This window comes from Argopecten irradians, chromosome 7, assembly GCF_041381155.1.
Source record: "Argopecten irradians isolate NY chromosome 7, Ai_NY, whole genome shotgun sequence".
Taxonomy (NCBI): Eukaryota; Metazoa; Mollusca; class Bivalvia; order Pectinida; family Pectinidae; genus Argopecten; species Argopecten irradians.
In genome coordinates this window covers 13,812,384-13,834,438 of record NC_091140.1, presented here as the reverse complement: position 1 = coordinate 13,834,438, position 22,055 = coordinate 13,812,384, and the positions used below count along the sequence as shown (strand labels likewise).

Below are 22,055 nucleotides of genomic sequence, written 5' to 3'. Positions count from 1 at the left end.
TGTCATAGCTTACGGGCGCTGAGTCGGACATTGATGGTATTGCAGTGCTGGACCTGTTATGTACCGATCACATGGGGCATCTATTCGAAGGAAGGTCAGTGCTGACCTTTCAGACGTATGGAATAATTTCAACGGCCAGGGAAAAACAGATTGGGACATGTCTGAAGATAAAGTCTCAAAATGTCAGTCTCGTTATATCAGCCGAGAGAAGATCTGCTTCCCGTTAAAAGTGATTTGATGACTCTCAGAATACATATGTTACCATTAAAAACACCGAGAGAAAGCAGGTTTGAAACAAATGGCCTACCATTGGAGGCCCAATGGAATATTGATGTGACACATACTTGAAATGTCAAGTCCCACTCGTCAAATGAAAACGGTTAAAAAGGAAGACGTAATTAAAACTCTCCACTGAACAGATAGCGTTGAATTGGGTGTGCTTTTAGTGAAACAACTTTTATTTTGTGGACCGTTTGATGTGTTAACAATCACACAGAGATTTGAATGTCAAAGAGAACAGTGACAACACATTATTGTCTTTTAGTTTCCTGTATTCCTGACTTTTCAAATGTGGGAGATGTGGGAATCTATAATGTAAACTAAACTATGCAGTTTACTAGTTGTTTCATTTTGTGAGGAAAAAAATTCTCGATTTCCTCTTTAATACTAATTCACAGGAAGATATATTGGCGCATTTGTTAATTCTCACATGATATGCTATACAGGTTATATTTCTTTCTTTCTTTCTGTTTTATTTGCGGGTATTTGAATTCATGGAAATGAACTTGACCATAAATATCTATTATATAAGAAATTGATTTCCCATGAATTAAAGCAACTATATTGTATTTTGAAATGAGGTTGAAGCGTTACCCATGTTCCTGCTGTCCCAGGGTAGTTCCATCTGGTCCCATCTTGATAAGTGGAGGATGCAGTATTACAATCTGTTTTTTTAGTCTTGGGAAATGGTGTTCCGCCTTTGCATATTACAGAGTTAGCTCCCTTTCGGGCAGGTATCGATTGTTACATCATTATTTTGTTTTTTTCCAAAAAGTATGACGTTACGCTCACAAACACATGACATCATAATTAATACCTACCCACAAAGGCAGATAACTCTGTAATATGCAAATACAGAATACATGCATTGGAGCAGAAATATAACTATCAGTACTAATTTCTTTTTTCTTGAGATCACACCTGTTTATCTATTTTACTACTTTTGAAAATATATGGATAATATTATATGGATAATAGACTGAGCAGATCTGGTACAGAAAAAGGACAGTTGTCTTGGAATTCTAGGATATATACAAGTAACCCACTCTGTGATGAATACACCATAGTTAAACAATGCTCTTGAGCTAGAGATATACATATTGTATGTTGGCTATGATGGCAATACAGATTGTAGAAAATGCTGCTGTACGAACATTAAAGCCTCACTTTATCTGTGATGAAGGCACAGGACAACCCTGACGACCAAATGCATTACATTTACATGTGTTTGATTTACTGGGAATATCACCGCATGCCAACTGGAAAGAGTACAAGTACTGAGAATGTCTACGCTGTCGGAGGATTCATTTCACTTAAGGGGGTATGCTATGAATGTGGTGTTATCTATTGAGGAAAATCTGAGTTTCAGAAGAAAAATCACCAACCTACATTTGATGATATCAATAAACACAAACTTTACAGAGTAGCATGTTGCCTTACTCTTGCACCCAAGGGCCAGACACTCCAATTAGTGAGGCTATCATTATTACTAGAATGATCTATTTAAAATGAGAAAAGTGTTGGCATTCCTATCTAATTATTCCAGAATAATCCTAGTACTACCAATAGACCAGAAGCAGAGAAAACTACCTCACATGTGTGCTCAGCTGTTTCTAACCCAATCCGATTTTCACCAAGGATATTGCTTGCTTAGAAAATAATTTGTATAACAATTTCTAGATTAGGTGTCAAGTCAATGCATATTTCAAACCAGACAGTGCTGGTGTGTCAAGGACAGGCTTCAAGGCAGATTGAACAGCACTGAAAATACACTCATTAGGAAACCACTTGCCATCCACAGTTTTCAAATGTCTAATTACACTGATCAATCAATAACAACACTAACGATTTCATTAGAATTTTTATCATTCCAGAAGCAGGATTTTGAATTTCGAAGCCACATTTTCAATAATGAATTTTCCAATGCATAACTTTTTATTTGTTTCTAATTGAGATTAGCTGTAGTCTGGTTAAACATTTCCAACACGGTTTTTCTCCTTACAAAATTCCTAAATGAACTTGTTAACCTATTTACCCCTGAAAATTCATAATGAACTGTTCCTGCCTTCTGAAGGTCATTACTAAAAAACTTATTTATTTCACATTGATTACAAAACATAATACAGTATAACTTATACAAATCAATTTTGATGGCCCAGATGTAACAGCACAAGGTATCTTAAGAATGTGCCCGGGCAGGTAACCCCCTGATCTTTCCATGTCCATTCAGAGGATCGAACACTGGCAAGCAACGTGAAAGGCCAGTGTCTTAACCACTACACCACATGATCACCAATATTGACCAAAGCTGTGATCAGTTTCAATGCTGAGTAAGTGAAAACATCCACTTTTATGATATAAGTTGAATGAGAACCATTGTAGTATTTGCCACATGATGGATGTCACATCCCCCAGGTCTTCCTTCATAAAGTAATCAACTCTGACATAGCTTATTTCAGATATTTCATATACATACCAAAATCCATTGATTGGATATCTCCAGTGGAGCGAAAATAATAAACCACACAATTTGAGTGACCTTTATCTATATATGTGAAGCAGAACGACAGGAAAGTAACGGCTTTTGACCAGCCAGAACAAGATATATAGTGGTCTAAATGATATTTTTTGGCTTCGTATGCTGTGAATCAGTGAAAAGATACGAAGCATATGACAGCTGATGATTTGTGACCTAATCATACACTAGTTGTTATAGCATGAGAAATGTTGCTACCGTAGGATGGTAGACAAAATAGAAATGTGACAGAGAAAAAATGGCCGGAGACACATTACCACGGGCAAGTCTACGATCCATATGACAGGAAATCACTCACCGCCGACAACGGGAGACTGGACGTTCCTGAGGATCATGATTGGCTCAGTTGGCCAACTCCAAGTCTGTGATATATTAACTACTGTTAGGACATTGCGTGTTCCCTATAGGGTTCTGCCACTAGGTGGCAGGATCGATACCTTCTGTGCCATACAGGTGGCAGGACCAGTTCCCTGTCTGATGTGCTTCAGGCCACCTTTCGCCATTGGCAAGCCATTTCTCAACAGACATGAAACAGTAGCCACACTATTGACATATAGTTAAAGTTCTCCTCTCCTAGGCGTAAGCCTAACAGTTTTTCAGACAGGACAAATCCTAGACCTTACTGGTCAGATTAACAGTGTAGTTGGACATAAGAATAACATGTACACAATGGGAATTATTTGTCTTCCTATCCTACTTCACAAAATTCTGAAATTTTCATCCCTGAAAATAAAATATCCTCTGAAAATATTATTGCCTAACAATGATACTGACCATGATTGTGATACAAAATGTAAGAGCTGGACCAATTCTCGGGGAAAAATAATTACATATAAGATATACAAACTTGTTTATTAAGACCACCCATCTGACAGAGGAAAATCGTCTTGGTGGCCAGGTGGTGTTTACATACAAAGGTTGAATAGTGTTGAAGTTGGTCACTTGAGACCCAGAGAAAGTGGTCATATTCAGCATGTTAACTTTGATCGGAGGAGGTTGCTAAGACTGGTTTGACTGATACAACATATTTCAGCTATGTTTGATGTATCAAATTCAGATGTGACAGTGGAATCCTATTTCAGTTATGATATCATAAACTTTTTGTTTGTGCTATAAAACTCCTGCTATAAATTTGGATGTTTTTAGGCTATGACAAATCACTAATGGAAGATATACATCATTAGATGAGTCTTTGTTGATGTTGAAGGCCTTCTGAATCCAGGCTAAGTGCACTATAATTGTTTATCAGCTTTGTGTCCATTACCAGTAAGTCACATTCACGTAAATCTGTATGATCAAAATCTATGCCCTTTTCATCTTCTACCAATTTTTCTGTTCCCATGACAAATCAATATCAATATCTATTGCTCTTCTGGGAGAGACTTTCGTGACCAGACTGATAGAATCTCACAAATAAAGGGACACAACTCTGACCCCCCACTCCTGAGGGACCCCATGGAGATACACAAACATCAATAAACAATAGCAATAATGGAGAAACGTTACCATGGAAACCGTTTGATTGCTAAGTGATATTCTTAATTTTAAAATCAAACAACAAGATTTAATCAGGAGATACCTTGTATCAGAAATGTTTTTTTTTCTTGATAGTAAACCAGGAAACATGTCTATAAATAGAACACGTATGAATTCCATTATAGTACGACACTAATGCATTCTGTTTGATAGTAATGACTTGCCGTTAAATCTTCTATTATGCATGTACACGACAACTAAATCATTCTTCTGTACCCTCTAACTGTCCTACAGATAATGACAAGACTATTTATAGTAACAACACACATTTCATTTATTCTTCTGTGGACGATAAGTTTGATCAATTCTCTGATTACCTCTAACAATAACAGTATATATTGTAATGAAAGGCTTGGTAATGTTTGCAGTGCAACATGCCTCCTCAGCCATCACTAGTGCCTAATGCTTCCATTGATTGCAAGACCATCATATCAGATTTTAGTCCTGAAATACTTGTTTTGACAAAATCCTTAAAAAGAATTTTTTTAGCTCCTGAAATAGCTGTTTTTAACAAAAATTCTTATTGCTGTTAATGCAGAAGATATCAACTTTCGGAAAATAATACCAATATTATGAATTAACTATTAGCATACAGTAGATATACCAACCACTTTTAACCACATTAGTACTCTCAACTATACATTCATTAGGATATCTATGGTCTAAAAAACTTGAGAAAATTCTGTAAGTTGAAACTCACAATCGCTTTGAATTACAATAGGATAATTACGGTATGTTTAGTGAGAAATTCTGTAAGCACAATCCTTCATCCATACCAACTATCTCGGTAACATTCATTAGGATAATTACGGTAATTCTGTAAGTGCAGACCATCATTCATACTATCTTCGTAATATTCATTTGAATAATTACAGTATATTTAGTGAGAATCCTGTAAGTGAAACCCGTTATCCATATCAACTACCTCCATAATATTCATTAGAATTATTACAGTATAATTAGTGAGAATTCTGTAAGTGAAACCCATCCTCCATACTAACTACATCTAATATACATGATGTGAGAAAGTGTGTAAGTGAAACCAATCCATCTGTATAATATACATTATGTATTAGATGGTAATGTGCTATATATAGTAACACATTATGGGTCTATCTAACTAACCATGCATCACATGTAAATTTCTGTAACAGATATTCTAAATATAGCGTATCATCTTTATAATTAGTCACATTGCTGGCAGAGTGTCAGCTGAATTAGCATATCTAGATCATAACTACCATATTGTTGGAATAAACTTGGAATATACAAATTTTGATTTTTGCGAAATGCTGATTCATTTTCAGCTTCATTTCTCATATCATTTAAGGTGGATATTGGTATTTTTTTAAAAGTTATAGAACGATTCTAGACTCACAGAAATATAAATATATGTTTTACCCTTATTTCAGACTTGATTACTTAAATGAAATGAACAAGCCATATAACTCATATACATGGGACTGAGTTGTCTCCCCTAAAATGAGCTCTCCTCTCAAAAGTACAGGGTAACAATTGTAGGCCCTTAGACTGAACTTTACTCAATTCCACAGGCAAAAATTATCTCCCCTTAAAATTGCATCTTTGGGGAAGAGGATAACCAACCCAAGTCTGTCCTCTATACAAAACTACTGGACAAGAATTGTCTCCACTTACACCAGGTCTGCTGCACTGGTGAGAGAGAGTGCACAGTGTACATATCATGACTAGAGTGCACATGTACCTACCTTTCAGACGGGGCTTAGGGACAGGAGATCTACCTAGTAAGTTGACATCAACCATGACTTTAGAAATAATTGCTTTTCTATGTTTGCTTATGTCGCTTGAGCGATGCCTTGTTTAGTCTTTATACCAATCTACACAAATTTTTCATTTCTACACATATTTCTTCATGTGGAATACAGAGGACTACACTTAATTGATTAACGGTTATTTGAATATTTCGGTTATTTGCATAAAATTCTGCGGTCCTGGTTTTTTCCTTCTTTATCTTTGTTTTTCAACTCTTTGTATTTGAATGAACTTTTTACATGACCTCTGGTTATTCGAATAAAACATCTGGGAAATTTTAAAAATAAAATTGAATTTTTTTCAATTCTACAACGTATTTTCAGCGAAATTTGCCGATATATGTTTCAAGATACTTCGTTTTTACTAGAAATCGGTATGGTGAAAGATTAGCATTATCATATGGCTTGTTATTTTATGCAAAGGTATTTGACGCTTATACGATTTGCATCAGCAGCGGTAAATTATTACTTTAGTATCATCACTGACTCAAACATATAGTTAAAACAATTGCACTTTCAAATATGTTTATCTATTGATGTAACGTAACTTAGTTCGCGATCGCTTGGAGAACAAAAACCTCCATTCATGAGTAGTCTCGTTCAACCAGACTCTTTTGACTACGCCAGACATGTGCGTATCAAGCGTCTCGTTGAACGAGAAATTGAAGCATGCCAAGTTGGCGTGCAATGACTACCACAAGTTTCAAATGTAATATGGATACAAAAAAAATACCTGTTACGTTGTTTCATTGCTGCTTGAATATGCATTATTTCATGAAATATTATCAAGCTAGTTCGTCGCATCGATCAACTATTACCGGAAGAATTCTCAAAACTTATTTAGGACCATACACCAGCCGCCATTTTCGAATTCATACACTGATGTCAAAACAAAGTTTCTGTTCTTTATTTAGGTTCAGAAATTGATATGTAAATTGATTTTCAAACACAATCATGTTTGGTTAATGCATTTGGTATCGATCGTCAGGCTTTTTCTCATACAGATTTACATGTCCATCTAACATAAACAAGAATCTAAAATATTGGAACATAGTTTTTTTATTAAACAATTTAAATTGGTTTATAATTTTGAAAATAATTACTTTTTGTTCGTTTAAAGTGTAAATAATTTACGTTTTGATCAAATGAAGGAAACTATACTGCCTGTTCACATGCATATGTGTGTAGGGGGGGGGGGGGGTCAAACGGAGAGGCAAAACACAATCTCCGCCTTTTTGAATACTCTGGTTATTCGAATATTTTCTTCTGGGAAATGCCTTATTCAAATAAGCAAAATCCTCTGTATATGGACAACAATTATGACATTTATTCTGTATAAACAATGATATTAGCTTATGAACTTTAAAAAGATATTTCATAAAATGGGAAACAAGTTTCATTATAAAACAATATCAAAAAGAAAGAAAACTTCCGTCTACCATGTCTACATATATGGAAACTAATCAAATATGGAGGAAAATTAAAAACCTCAACTATTTGAGAAATGCTAGTCAAGGTAGCATTCAAGTTTTATCCTAGTCTTTATAAACTAAGAACAAGATGTGCCTCAATTAGCTGCAGTCAGCTCACTTATGGTGTCTAGCAAGAGGCGCAAGAAAACAAGAATGGAAGAATGTAAGTCCAGAGAAGTTCAGAAATATTTGGAGGAATATTAGTCAGAGAAGTTGAGAACAATTTGGAGGAATGTCAGTCAGAGAAGTTGAGAACAATTTGGAGGAATGTCAGTCAGAGAAGTTCAGAAGAGGAATAATAGTCAAAGAAGTTGAGAACAATTTGGAAGAATGTTAGTCAGAGAAGTTGAGAACAATTTGGAAGAATGTTAGTCAGAGAAGTTGAGAACAATTTGGAAGAATGTTAGTCAGAGAAATTGAGAACAATTTGGAGGAACGTTAGTCAGAGAAGTTGAGAACAATTTGGAGGAATGTAAGTCAGAGAAGTTGAGAACAATTTGGAGGAATGTCAGTCAGAGAAGTTGAGAACAATTTGGAAGAATGTTAGTCAGAGAAGTTGAGAACAATTTGGAGGAATGTAAGTCAGAGAAGTTGAGAACAATTTGGAGGAATGTCAGTCAGAGAAGTTCAGAACAATTTGGAAGAATGTCAGTCAGAGAAGTTCAGAAGAGGAATGTTAGTCAGAGAAGTTGAGAACAATTTGGAAGAATGTCAGTCAGAGAAGTTCAGAACAATTTGGAAGAATGTTAGTCAGAGAAGTTGAGAGAACAAATTGGAGGAATGTAAGTCAGAGAAGTTGAGAACAATTTGGAGGAATGTCAGGAATGTTAGTCAGAGAAGTTGAGAACAATTTGGAGGAATGTTAGTCAGAGAAGTTGAGAACAATTTGGAGGAATGTTAGTCAGAGAAGTTGAGAACAATTTGGAGGAATGTTAGTCAGAGAAGTTGAGAACAATTTGGAGGAATGTTAGTCAGAGAAGTTGAGAACCATTTGGAAGAATTGGTTAGTCAGAGAAGTTCAGTTTGAAGGAGTTAGGGAAGTTGAGAACAATTTGGAAGAATGTTAGTCAGAGAAGTTCAGAACAATTTGGAGGAATGTAAGACAGAGAAGTTGAGAACAATTTGGAGGAATGTTAGTCAGAGAAGTTCAGAACAATTTGGAGGAATGTAAGACAGAGAAGTTGAGAACAATTTGGAGGAATGATAGTCAGAGAAGTTCAGATCAATTTGGAGGAATGTTAGTCAGAGAAGTTGAGAACAATTTGGAGGAATGTCAGTCAGAGAAGTTCAGAAGTGAGAGGAATGTTAGTCAGTCAGAGAAGTTCAGTCAGAGAAGTTCAGAACCATTTGGAAGAATGTTAGTCAGAGAAGTTCAGAACAATTTGGAGGAATGTTAGTCAGAGAAGTTCAGAACAATTTGGAGGAATGTCAGTCAAGGGAAGTTCAGAACCATTTGGAAGAATGTTAGTCAAGGAAACTATTTCAAGGAATGCAAGAGAGTAAATCACATGAGCAAAAGACTCAGGCCTCAAGACATCTCCACAGATTAATGTTCAGGCTAATTTAAGCTGTGTGGTGAAGATTTTTTTTTCATTAATAAGACACGGAAGAAAACATCACCAGAAGTCAGAATTAAGAAATGTAGCACTAGTACAATTGTGATTGTCTTATATATCTGGAGAAAAGATTGTCTCCCTTTAGACTGTTTCCTTCTCAAAATTTCTTGAAAGGGATAAGAGAGGAGATTTTTCAGTGCACAGTATATATGATATCTACAGTGTAGATGTACCTACCTTTGCGAGGTTTAGGGACTGGAGATTTATCCCTGCCTATGGAAGTAAACATCCACAATCATTGATAATGTTATAGACAAATGCATGTCTGTATAATGTTATAGACAAATGCATGTCTGTATAATGTTATAGACAATAGCATGTCTGTATAATGTTATAAACAACAGTATGTCTGTATAATGTTATAGACAATAGCATGTCTGTATAATGTTATAAACAACAGTATGCCTGTATTATGTTGTAGACAAAAGCATGTCTGTGTTTCCTAATACCTCTCTTAAATCATGCCTCCAACACCAATCAATTATACATTTTGATTCTCTGGTAATTTTAGTCATTCTGTATAGGCAATGATACCTATTTAATGACTTATATCACACAATTGCCAGCACCAAACATATTCAACAAGCACAGTTCCATGGTACCATGGTTCCTGGGACTATTCTAATTTGGGGATGCATTACATGAGTGAAAAATTTGAGGGAGGGTTAGACTAGAGGACATTTTAGAAGACCATTGGATGGGTGAATGAGAGCTATCTTGGTGAAGTATATCATCTACAGGCAGAGAAACATCATTAAGGATAACACAAAGGGTGAAAAATGCACACATCACTCTAAGGATGTAGAGAAAAAAGTCACACAAACTCATGGCAACTACAAACAAAACATTATCATGTTGTACAACTCTACCAATAGTTCTTATCACTTGTTAAAAAACTATGTACAACAAAAGGCTTAGTCTAAATATGTAATTAGATAATACAATAATTCCAGGGTGTAGATACCTTCAACTGAAGTCATTGTAAGGAAACAAGTTTTTTATTCACAGTAACAGTGACCTAGACTTTCGAGCAGAAGAACTTTCCAAAGCAAGCAACTTTTTGAAGGAAGATGTACATGAAGTTTAATCTACCCAAGAGAATTTTAGTTAAGAATAGAAATCTCTTTGCAGAACAAACTGTTGACAGTGACACCTACATTGTGATACTGTACAACTGGTTAGTTTTGTGTGTTAAAATTTTTGCCATTTGAACTAAAAAGGAGAAAATTTAATTTTTCAGGATTTCAAATTCCACAATTAGGTTGTAAGGGTATATAAAATATTTTTTTTTCACAGATCAAATTTCCATGACCATAGGTATATACCCCAAAACCATGAAAGTATCTAACCATGCAAAATTAACTGGGTACAATGTACCTTTGTAGTAGTCGGGTACAAGGTACCTTATGTAGTAGTCGGGTACAAGGTACCTTATGTAGTAGTCGGGTACAAGGTACCTTATGTAGTAGTCGGGTACAAGGTACCTTATGTAGTAGTCGGGTACAAGGTACCTTATGTAGTAGTCGGTACAAGGTACCTTATGTAGTAGTCGGGTACAAGGTACCTTATGTAGTAGTCTACAAGGTACCTTATGTAGTAGTCGGGGTACCTTATGTAGTAGTCGGGTACAAGGTACCTTATGTAGTAGTCGGGTACAGGTACCTTATGTAGTAGTCGGGGTACAAGGTACCTTATGTAGTAGTCGGGTACAAGGTACCTTATGTAGTAGTCGGGTACAAGGTACCTTATGTAGTATCGGGTACAGGTACCTTATGTAGTAGTCGAGTGTACAAGTACCTTATGTAGTAGTCGGGTACAAGGTACCTTATGTAGTAGTCGGGTACAGAGGTACGGGTACTTATGTAGTAGTCGGGTACAAGGTACCTTATGTAGTAGTCGGGTACAAGGTACCTTATGTAGTGTCGGGTACAAGGTACCTTATGTAGTAGTCGGGTACAAGGTACCTTATGTAGTAGTCGGGTACAAGGTACCTTATGTAGTAGTCGGGTACAAGGTACCTTATGTAGTAGTCGGGTACAAGGTACCTTATGTAGTAGTCGGGTACAAGGTACCTTATGTAGTAGTCGGGTACAAGGTACCTTATGTAGTAGTCGGTACAAGGTACCTTATGTAGTAGTCGGGTACAAGGTACCTTATGTAGTAGTCGGGTACAAGGTACCTTATGTAGTAGTCGGGTACAAGGTACCTTATGTAGTAGTCGGGTACAAGGTACCTTATGTAGTAGTCGGGTACAAGGTACCTTATGTAGTAGTCGGGTACAAGGTACCTTATGTAGTAGTCGGGTACAAGGTACCTTATGTAGTAGTCGGTACAAGGTACCTTATGTAGTAGTCGGGTACAAGGTACCTTATGTAGTAGTCGGGTACAAGGTACCTTATGTAGTAGTCGGGTACAAGGTACCTTATGTAGTAGTAGGGTACAAGGTACCTTATGTAGTAGTCGGGTACAAGGTACCTTATGTAGTAGTCGGGTACAAGGTACCTTATGTAGTAGTCGGGTACAAGGTACCTTATGTAGTAGTCGGGTACAAGGTACCTTATGTAGTAGTCGGGTACAAGGTACCTTATGTAGTAGTCGGGTACAAGGTACCTTATGTAGTAGTCGGGTACAAGGTACCTTATGTAGTAGTCGGGTACAAGTACTAGTACCAAGGTCCTTATGTAGTAGTACAAGGTACCTATGTAGTAGTCGGGTACAAGGTACCTTATGTAGTAGTCGGGTACAAGGTACCTTATGTAGTAGTCGGGTACAAGGTACCTTATGTAGTAGTCGGGTACAAGGTACCTTATGTAGTAGTCGGTACAAGGTACCTTATGTAGTAGTCGGGTACAAGGTACCTTATGTAGTAGTCGGGTACAAGGTACCTTATGTAGTAGTCGGGTACAAGGTACCTTATGTAGTAGTCGGTACAAGTAGTACCAAGGTACCTTATGTAGTAGTCGGGTACAAGGTACCTTATGTAGTAGTCGGGTACAAGGTACCTTATGTAGTAGTCGGGTACAAGGTACCTTATGTAGTAGTCGGGTACAAGGTACCTTATGTAGTAGCCGGGTACAAGGTACCTTATGTAGTAGTCGGGTACAAGGTACCTTATGTAGTAGTCGGGTACAAGGTACCTTATGTAGTAGTCGGGTACAAGGTACCTTATGTAGTAGTCGGGTACAAGGTACCTTATGTAGTAGTCGGGTACAAGGTACCTTATGTAGTAGTCGGGTACAAGGTACCTTATGTAGTAGTCGGGTACAAGGTACCTTATGTAGTAGTCGGGTACAAGGTACCTTATGTAGTAGTCGGGTACAAGGTACCTTATGTAGTAGTCGGGTACAAGGTACCTTATGTAGTAGTCGGGTACAAGGTACCTTATGTAGCTACCCTTTACAGGACACACAAATGATCATATATTTTCATGGTATATAAAGTTATTCATACTTTTTAAGTATGGCAGTATAAAATATGTAGGTCTGATGCTGGAAATATACACAGTAAACTTATCAACATGATAATGTTTTGCTCTGATGGATTTTAGTGGTATTAAATAGGACTACAACCGTGGAACAACAAGACAAAGTTTTATCCTAACAAATGATGGGTTTATGACAAGTTTTGACCATAACCTTAGACAACATGATAATGTTTTGTTTTGAAGGATGAGAATCACAGGCTTTAAGTTTCACAACATACCTAAGGAGGTTTTATAGACATCTGCAATTGTTGCTGACGAGTAAAAAAAAATCTTTCAAATCAGCTAAAATCTTTATACCATTAAATTAAGTTTTTTTTATAGGCTAATAAAATGTACCTTTCAAATTTCTTTTAAAAACATTTTATTCCACTAAACACCACCACCTATAGATTTATACACTATGTTAAAATTTCCAAATTTTATTTTTCTTCTTATATTTGTTATACAGAAAATTTAAAGTTCATTTTTGCACATTCCACACTAATAATAAGCAAGACTATGAAGATCAATATCATCATCAAACTAAGTTTGAATAGGTTTTAGATATTTTTCCTTTTTTTAATTTTAGTTTCATTCAGTTGTTTATTTTTTTATGTTTTAGGAGTCAATGAATCTGAAATAATGATGATAGAAATGATAGAAATATTGGGGTAATGATATCAATACTCACCAGGTACGGCTGCGAAGAACTTGACAGCATCACGATGGCCGTGGAAAGACAGTTGGGCCTGTGCCATAGAGCAATAGGGAATGAAGCTACCAGGTGTCACGTTGTCAGACTTATTATCGCTGTACACACGGATTATACCACCAGGACGTCCCCCACTGGACGCTGTCGTTACCGTCTGCTTGTTACCTAACAACACAAAGGGGAGTAACTCGTACAGCATATGAAAACAATTCTCATTTAACCACACAATTGCATACATTAGGGCCGTTTTCGATTATGCAGTTTGACTGGTTGGACCTAGTTGTTCGTTCATGAATTAAAGACGGACCCGGTGATTTTATAATGTTTTCAGACGAGCCTTGACAAAGCCCTCACAGGCCTGTATCATAAATTGCAGGTCCGTCAGGATTTATACTTGAAATAATAACTTTTACAAACGGTCGAACCGGTTGTTCCGAATAAACGAAAACAGCATAGTTCTCTTCAGTTCCTTTCTTGTCACATCATCTGTCAAAATGCAGTTTTCATGATTTGCTTCAGCAATGAATATAAACCTAAAGATCAAAAAAAGATTTCTGGTATTTCAAATAACAGAATTATTTAGAGTTTTGATAAAATTTAAGAGTTCTCCAATATCATTTTAGATTTATCATTCGTATATAACATCAGAAAATTTAAATGTCAAATAGCTATTTAAAGATGCTCCACCGCTGACAAATGGTATTTTTTTCACTATCAAAAACAGGAGCAGACGATTAAGTATTTTTCTTCAGTTACAAAAGTTACTTACTTTACACCATTACCACCATTGAAAAGTTTGAGCTTCTAATTCTACTTCAAGTTAAAAATATGAAAAATAATTAATTGCATCCTGAAACAAGAGATCCCAGAGGGATCTTGGCGCCCACCAAAGAATGATCTATGTCTGACAATGGAAAGAGGGATCTTTTCCCTGCTTTTCAAACACACTGCATATAAAATTTGAGACAGATCCCTATAGTACTTTCTAAGAAATAGTGGTAACAAACTTCAACAATGAAATCTAAGATGGCGGCCGGTTTGCCATCTTGTTTACCGATCAGTCCCGAAAGGCATTATGGATCAGTCCTTAAATGTACTATGCTCAACTAGGGTACAAGGGGAAACTATGCATGAAATTTGAGAAAGATCCCTTAAGTGCTTTCTGAGAAATAGTGATAACAAACTTTAACTATCAAAATCCAAAATGGCCGTCAGTCGGTCATCTTGTTTACCGATCCATCCCAAAATGCAATATGCACAACTAGGGTCCTAGGGGAACCTGTATATGAAATTTGAGAAAGATCCCTTTAGCACTTTTTGAGAAATAGCGGTAACAAACTTTAACCATTAAAATCCAAGATGGCCGCCTGTCGGCCATCTTGTTGACCAGTCGGTCCCAAAATGCTATATGCACAACTAGGGTCCTAGGGGAACCGACATATAAAATTTGAGAAAGATCCAATCAGTACTTTTTGAGAAATAGCGGTAACTAACTTTAACTATCAAAATCCAAGATGGCCACCTGTCGGCCATCTTCTTCACCGATCCGTCCCAAAATGCAACATGCACAACTAGGGCCCTAGGGGACCCTATATATGAAATTTGAGAAAGATCCCTTCTGTACTTTTTGAGAAATAGCGGTAACAAACTTTAACTATCAAAATCCAAGATTACTGTCTGTCGGCCATCTTGTTCATCGATCGGTCCCAAAATGTAATATGCACAACTAGGGTCCTAGGGGAACCTGTATATGAAATTTGAGAAAGATCCCTTTAGCACTTTTTGAGAAATAGCGGTAACAAACTTTAACTATCAAAATCCAAGATGGCCACCTGTCGGCCATCTTGTTGACCGATCGGTCCCAAAATGCAATATGCACAACTAGGGTCCTAGGGGAACCGACATATGAAATTTGAAAAAGATCCCTTCAGTACTTTCTGAGAAATAGCGGTAACAAGAATTGTTAACGGACGGACGACGGACCGCGGACGAAAGGCGATTTGAATAGCCCACCATCTGATGATGGTGGGCTAAAAATTCCTGGCACTATATCCTATATGGAATGACGTACTGATTGCGCATGCACCGAAGGCAAAATAAATTATTTTATATTATTTTTTGTGTTTATAAAACATATATATACACGATTAAACACCAATTGTTGTTCAAGTGATGAATATCATTTATGCTCTGTCAGCGGTGGAGCATCTTTAACAGTCTACACAGCATAAGCTGTAGAAGAAGTTGAACTTACTTTCAGACAAAGGCACAGAGATGACAACGCCATTGCCGGTGCCAATCCACAGGCGGTTACAGGAAATCAACATGGCCGTGATCCTGACGAAGGAAAAGCCAAGCTTTCCTGTACCTACAAGGGAGACAACTCTGTTTTACAAGATGAAACCTTATAACAGGAACTATATATTATAGATGAAGTAGAATGAATTATTTTCCTGGCATCTTTAAACAATAATATCTATTGACATATCTAGTGCTATGCGAGTTCACATGTGGTCATGTGATTTCATACTTTATAATATTTTATAGACCTAGGATTAGGAATTATTCATCGTCAACATTTTTAACATTGAAACATATGCTATGTGAATGTACATGTGGTCACATGATGTTCTTACTTCCTTAACATTTTACTGACATACGATTATCAATTACTAGTTGTCAATAATTTTTAATATTTGACATTTCTCGCGTCATGCCAGTGTGTATGTAGTTGTTTGATTATCATACTGACCTAACATTTTACTGACGTACGGCTCAATGTCTACATCCTGTAGGTGTACGTGGGTGTACGCATGGTACAGACGAAGTGTACTATCCAGCCTGATAGATACCCACACTCCATCTCCTAGCCAGGCCACCTGCCGTACCTGACTCTCCTTACGAGGATGTGCATCAAACGTTTTCTGAAAAAAAAATGAAATTTTCTTATTACCATAAACAGTAATGTTCTATGACCTGATGAAGCCAACAAGCACTTACACTTGATATATTTTAGACACCATGGGTTTATTGACCAATAAGCACTACAACACTTAATACCTGTTATATTATAAGCAGGCTTTATTGACAAACAAAATTAGACACATAGTAACAATTTTAATGATTTAAAATACAAATATATTTATCTAATTATGATATGATAACATTTAACGGTTTTGCTGAATCGTTTAAATGAAACAATGTCATTATAGTTTTATACACCTACTTCGATATTCATTTTTTCTGGGTCGACAACATGAATCTTGTTCCGGTAGCCGCACCAGACATGTTTGTTGGCTATCACAGTCATACAGCGGATCGAGTGATGAGGTCGTCCGAGGTCAAGAAGATGGTAGTTCTGGAGGTCCCACTGGCCTTCTGTTAGGGGAGACAACTCTATGTTAACCAGCATTTTCATACTCACAGAAAATAATTAAGGAAATAATCTGCAATGTTCTTGCTCCTGAGTAAGTATTATCAATCATTCCAATGATACTATATAGTACTGGACTGATATCTATACATTTTTCTTTAAGTTTCATATTTTTTCATCAAACAAGTTTGCCTTATGGGTGGTATGCATATCATGGTGTTGTAGACTAATAAGAATAACTCTGGTTTTCCTGTGATCAAACTATGCATCTGCGGTTGATGTACCACATATACAGCAGCTAATGGCAATGATAACCAAGGTCAGAGAAATGAAGGATAACTAGGTGAAGGTGACCTTGACCACTGTAGAATAATTACTTGTACTTTTTCTGTATTAAACATGACATGAAATATTGGATGACCATTGGACTTTGAGTAATAGATGTCTGCATTCAAAATGCGAGAAAAACTGGGACATTAGTTCTATTTTGAAGACTAACCTGTGTCTCTATGGAAAATGGCTACTGTTCCGTCTGCCAGGGCTGCCAACACTCTTCCTTTCAGGTGTCTGTAAACAAAATCATGGATATAGGTAACAATACCTGTATGTCAGAATATTTTGTGCAAATTTCAGCAAAATGACAACTGAAGTCAATCTTCTATGACAGATACTTTTGATAATAAACTAACGGTAAACTTCACAAATAATGAACTTGTTAATACATCATATGTGATAATATAAAACAAGAGGCCCAGAGGGCCTGTATCGCTCACCTGGTTGGTAATGCCAAGTAATGTTCTGAATACAAGTTCATTGTTTATTTTCTGAAGGAATTTGAATATTAACCTCTAATTCCCCTATTGGGCCCAACTTTTTCTGCTCAAGGGGGTCAAAGCCAAAATTTATACGAATTCTGTTAACCCCAAGGATGTTTCTGGCCAAATATGGTTACAATCCATGCAGAACTCTAGGACAAGTAGCGATTTTTACGATTTACCTCTATTTCCCTTATCGGGCCCCGCCCCTCCTGCCCCCCGGGGGTCAGAGCCAAAATTTATACAAGTTCTGGTCCCCTTCCTCCAAGGATGTTTCCCAGGCCAAATTTGGTTTCAATCCATGCAGAACTCTAGGACAAGTAGCGATTTATAGAATTTACCTCTATTTCCCCTATTGGGCCCCGCCCCTCCTGCGCCCCGAGGGTCAGAGCCAAAATTTATACAAGTTCTGGTCCCCTTCCCCCAAGGATGTTTCTGGCCAAATTTGGTTACAATCCATGCAGAACTCTAGGACAAGTAGCGATTTATAGGATTTACCTCTATTTCCCCTATTGGGCCCCGCCCCTCCTGCCCCCGGGGGGTCTGAGCCAAAATTTATACAAGTTCTGTTCCCCTTCCCCCAAGGATGTTTCTGGCCAAATTTGGTTACAATCCATGCAGAACTCTAGGACAAGTAGCGATTTATAGAATTTACCTCTATTTCCCCTATTGGGCCCCGCCCCTCCTGCCCCCTTGGGGTCAGAGCCAAAATTTATACAAGTTCTGTTCCCCTTCCCCCAAGGATGTTTCTGGCCAAATTTGGTTACAATCCATGCAGAACTCTAGGACAAGTAGCGATTTATAGGAATTACCTCTATTTCCCCTATTGGGCCCCGCCCCTCCTGCCCCCCGAGGGTCAGAGCCAAAATTTATACAAGTCTGGTCCCCTTCCCCCAAGGATGTTTCTGGCCAAATTTGGTTACAATCCATGCAGAACTCTAGGACAAGTAGCGATTTATAGGATTTACCTCTATTTCCCCTATTGGGCCCCGCCCCTCCTGCCCCCTTGGGGTCAGAGCCAAAATTTATACAAGTTCTGTTCCCCTTCCCCCAAGGATGTTTCTGGCTAAAATTTGGTTACAATCCATGCAGAACTCTAGGACAAGTAGCGATTTATAGGATTTACCTCTATTTCCCCTATTGGGCCCCGCCCCTCCTGCCCCCGGGGGGTCAGAGCCAAAATTTATACAAGTTCTGTTCCCCTTCCCCAAAGGATGTTTCTGGCCAAATTTGGTTACAATCCATGCAGAACTCTAGGACAAGTAGCGATTTATAGGATTTACCTCTATTTCCCTATTGGACCCCGCCCCTCCTGCCCCCGGGGGGTCAGAGCCAAAATTTATACAAGTTCTGTTCCCCTTCCCCCAAGGATGTGCCTGGCCAAATTTGGTTACAATCCATGCAGAACTCTAGGACAAGTAGCGATTTATAGGATTTACCTCCATTTCCCCTATTGGGCCCCGCCCCTCCTGCCCCCGGGGGGGTCAGAGCCAAAATTTATACAAGTTCTGTTCCCCTTCCCCCAAGGATGTTTCTGGCCAAATTTGGTTACAATCCATGCAGAACTCTAGGACAAATAGCGATTTATAGGATTTACCTCTATTTCCCCTATTGGGCCCCGCCCCTCCTGCCCCCGAGGGGTCAGAGCCAAAATTTATACAAGTTCTGTTCCCCTTCCCCCAAGGATGTTTCTGGCCAAATTTGGTTACAATCCATGCAGAACTCTAGGACAAGTAGCGATTTATAGGATTTACCTCTATTTCCCCTATTGGGCCCCGCCCCTCCTGCCCCCCGAGGGTCAGAGCCAAAATTTATACAAGTCTGGTCCCCTTCCCCCAAGGATGTTTCTGGCCAAATTTGGTTACAATCCATGCAGAACTCTAGGACAAGTAGCGATTTATAGGATTTACCTCTATTTCCCCTATTGGGCCCCGCCCCTCCTGCCCCCTTGGGGTCAGAGCCAAAATTTATACAAGTTCTGTTCCCCTTCCCCCAAGGATGTGCCTGGCCAAATTTGGTTACAATCCATGCAGAACTCTAGGACAAGTAGCGATTTATAGAATTTACCTCTATTTCCCCTATTGGGCCCCGCCCCTCCTGCCCCCGGGGGGTCAGAGCCAAAATTTATACAAGTTCTGTTCCCCTTCCCCCAAGGATGTGCCTGGCCAAATTTGGTTACAATCCATGCAGAACTCTAGGACAAGTAGCGATTTATAGAATTTACCTCTATTTCCCCTATTGGGCCCCGCCCCTCCTGCCCCCGGGGGGTCAGAGCCAAAATTTATACAAGTTCTGTTCTCCTTCCCCCAAGGATGTTTGTGGCCAAATTTGGTTACAATCCATCCAGAACTCTATGACTAGTAGCAATTTAAAGGAAATGTTGACGGACGGACGGACGGACGGACGGACGGACGGACGACGACGGACGACGGACGACGGACGACGGACGCCGCGCCATGACATAAGCTCACCGGCCCTTCGGGCCAGGTGAGCAGATAATAAAACCAAGGCAATATTCCTCCTTGTCCTTGATATGCTGGGTAAATTTCCCAAAATAAGAATCATTTTCAATGAGAAATAGCTGGATGGCCTGCTCAATCTTGTTAAATGTGGAGTTTGTATTCTGTAACTTCATTTGAGACTGATACCTTTGTTACATCTATAACACTTACACAATGTTGAGAACAGAGTCCCTGAGTTTGACAGAGTGAAGACATCTTCTCCACTGGGCCACAGAGGAATGTACATACAAACTGTAAAGAGATAGAATAATGAAATTAGAATAAGGAACTCCCATCTTATGTAAAGTGCATTGTTAGGCTTGAGTATTTTAAAATCTTACATCCTTAAGGTTTAAAATCTGCATTGCTTCAATTATGATTTTATTATGTATGTCAAAAGACTGCACAATTTTAAAACTATGAAAGGTCAAAAGCAGTCTTGTTCATGATTTCATTGTCGTAATAGACATAGAATTGGAATGTAAGTCTTCATGATTTCATTGTCGTAATAGACATAGAATTGGAATGTAAGTCTTACTGGAAATTTTAAATGTTCATTAATAAAGCTTTGTCATGAATTAATTTTGGTTATATTAGTATTAGGTCCTATTATCTGATCTGTAGTTTACTAACCTGCCACTTTGTGAACCTAACCACATAGTCGGCAGAACACTGCTCATCTTTTCTGTCTCCTCGTACTGAAGATCGCTGTCCAAGGGCAGAGGACTGATACCGTCACGGACAAGGTCGGCCTGTTCCTGTAGGGCGCGACGGTCGAGTGAGCGTGACGAGGATGTGGAAGTCGGGGTGGCAGTACCAGATGACACAGGAGAACCACGCGCCTTAAACACTGATGGTGGTCCATCATCACTTCCAAAGGCAGCTGAGGACAACATACATTATTTCTTCATAATATAACTTCATATCATTACTACCACAAAATAGGTGAATGAATGCTCATTTAGAATGAAGCATTTTGGCAAGTCTTTACTGAACCTGATTTATGGAAATATTACATTTCAAAAAGAAACATACAATTTTTAAAAAAGAAACATAGTTATTACAAATACTCATGAACCATTACCAGGTAAGTTTAATTATTATTGATAAAGTATATCAGCTGAATCATTAAATAACAATTAATAATATAAGAATTACACAAATAGTGATATTAAATTTTGACGGGTTTCTAAGAAAACTGTGAAGAGCGCAGCATTAGTATTGTATATATAATATTATCTTATCAATTAAATCTTATGATGAAGCAAAGTGAATTGAACTTTTGATTTTGTGGTTTGAAGCTAGTTGTGGTTATGTAAAAGCATGAGCATATACATAACTTTGTTATCGCAGTTTTATTCCTATCAAATGTAAAATAAGGAGATTTCTACTCATTCAAGTCAACTGATTCATTAAAATGCCCTCAAAACCTAATGACCAATCCCTGTTCCCTAGTATTACACTACATAGTTTTCTATAGGTTTAGAAGGAAATTCAGTTAATAAGACACCAAGTCCCTAGAAATATTAAAGGCAGATAGCTATGTTAGCACTTGCTATGGAAAAGCTGCATTAGGCAAAACACTGGTATATTTTTCTATAGCTAGTTTTTCAAGATTTCGCCTTCATAAGTCCTTCCTTCTTAAAACAAACTGGAATAATAGGATGATCATTCAATAATCATATAAGTTGATTCTGAACCAGATGTTCCGAGATTTAGACATTGGCTGCTAGACCTCACCTTCGTAGCTACGCTCGGAGACGAGACTTTCTGTGTCTGCCTTATCCTTGTGCTCCACACTTGTGTCTAGTTTCTCTTCTGTGATTCACGCAGAAAATGCACGGAAAAATATTGTTAGTACATACCACAACCACACCTCAATTTCTCAAAAACAACCTTCCGCTGAGCTTTTACACTCCAGATAACTTCACATGAAATTTCAGTTAATTCATATTAGTTAAA

At 37.9% G+C, this 22,055-nt stretch overlaps 1 protein-coding gene across 22 annotated transcripts in view; it reads right to left on the bottom strand.

Annotated features, from left to right (window-relative positions):
* Positions 1-22,055, bottom strand: part of LOC138327607 (C-Jun-amino-terminal kinase-interacting protein 4-like) — an 83,870-nt gene that overhangs the window by 12,636 nt on the left and 49,179 nt on the right. For 17 of the 22 annotated variants that reach the window (XM_069273837.1, XM_069273821.1, XM_069273829.1 and 14 more), the window contains 9 exons: positions 21,834-21,911; positions 20,727-20,976; positions 20,265-20,345; positions 17,277-17,344; positions 16,631-16,782; positions 16,157-16,328; positions 15,659-15,772; positions 13,384-13,569; positions 9,407-9,442 (listed from right to left, as the gene is read on the bottom strand). In XM_069273837.1, the coding sequence (XP_069129938.1) occupies positions 9,407-9,442; positions 13,384-13,569; positions 15,659-15,772; positions 16,157-16,328; positions 16,631-16,782; positions 17,277-17,344; positions 20,265-20,345; positions 20,727-20,976; positions 21,834-21,911 (1,137 nt within the window). Of the gene's footprint in view, positions 1-9,406; positions 9,443-12,931; positions 12,965-13,383; positions 13,570-15,658; positions 15,773-16,156; positions 16,329-16,630; positions 16,783-17,276; positions 17,345-20,264; positions 20,346-20,726; positions 20,977-21,833; positions 21,912-22,055 lie in introns of all 22 variants that reach the window. The other 5 variants (XM_069273826.1, XM_069273845.1, XM_069273844.1 and 2 more) reach the window with 3 other exon arrangements.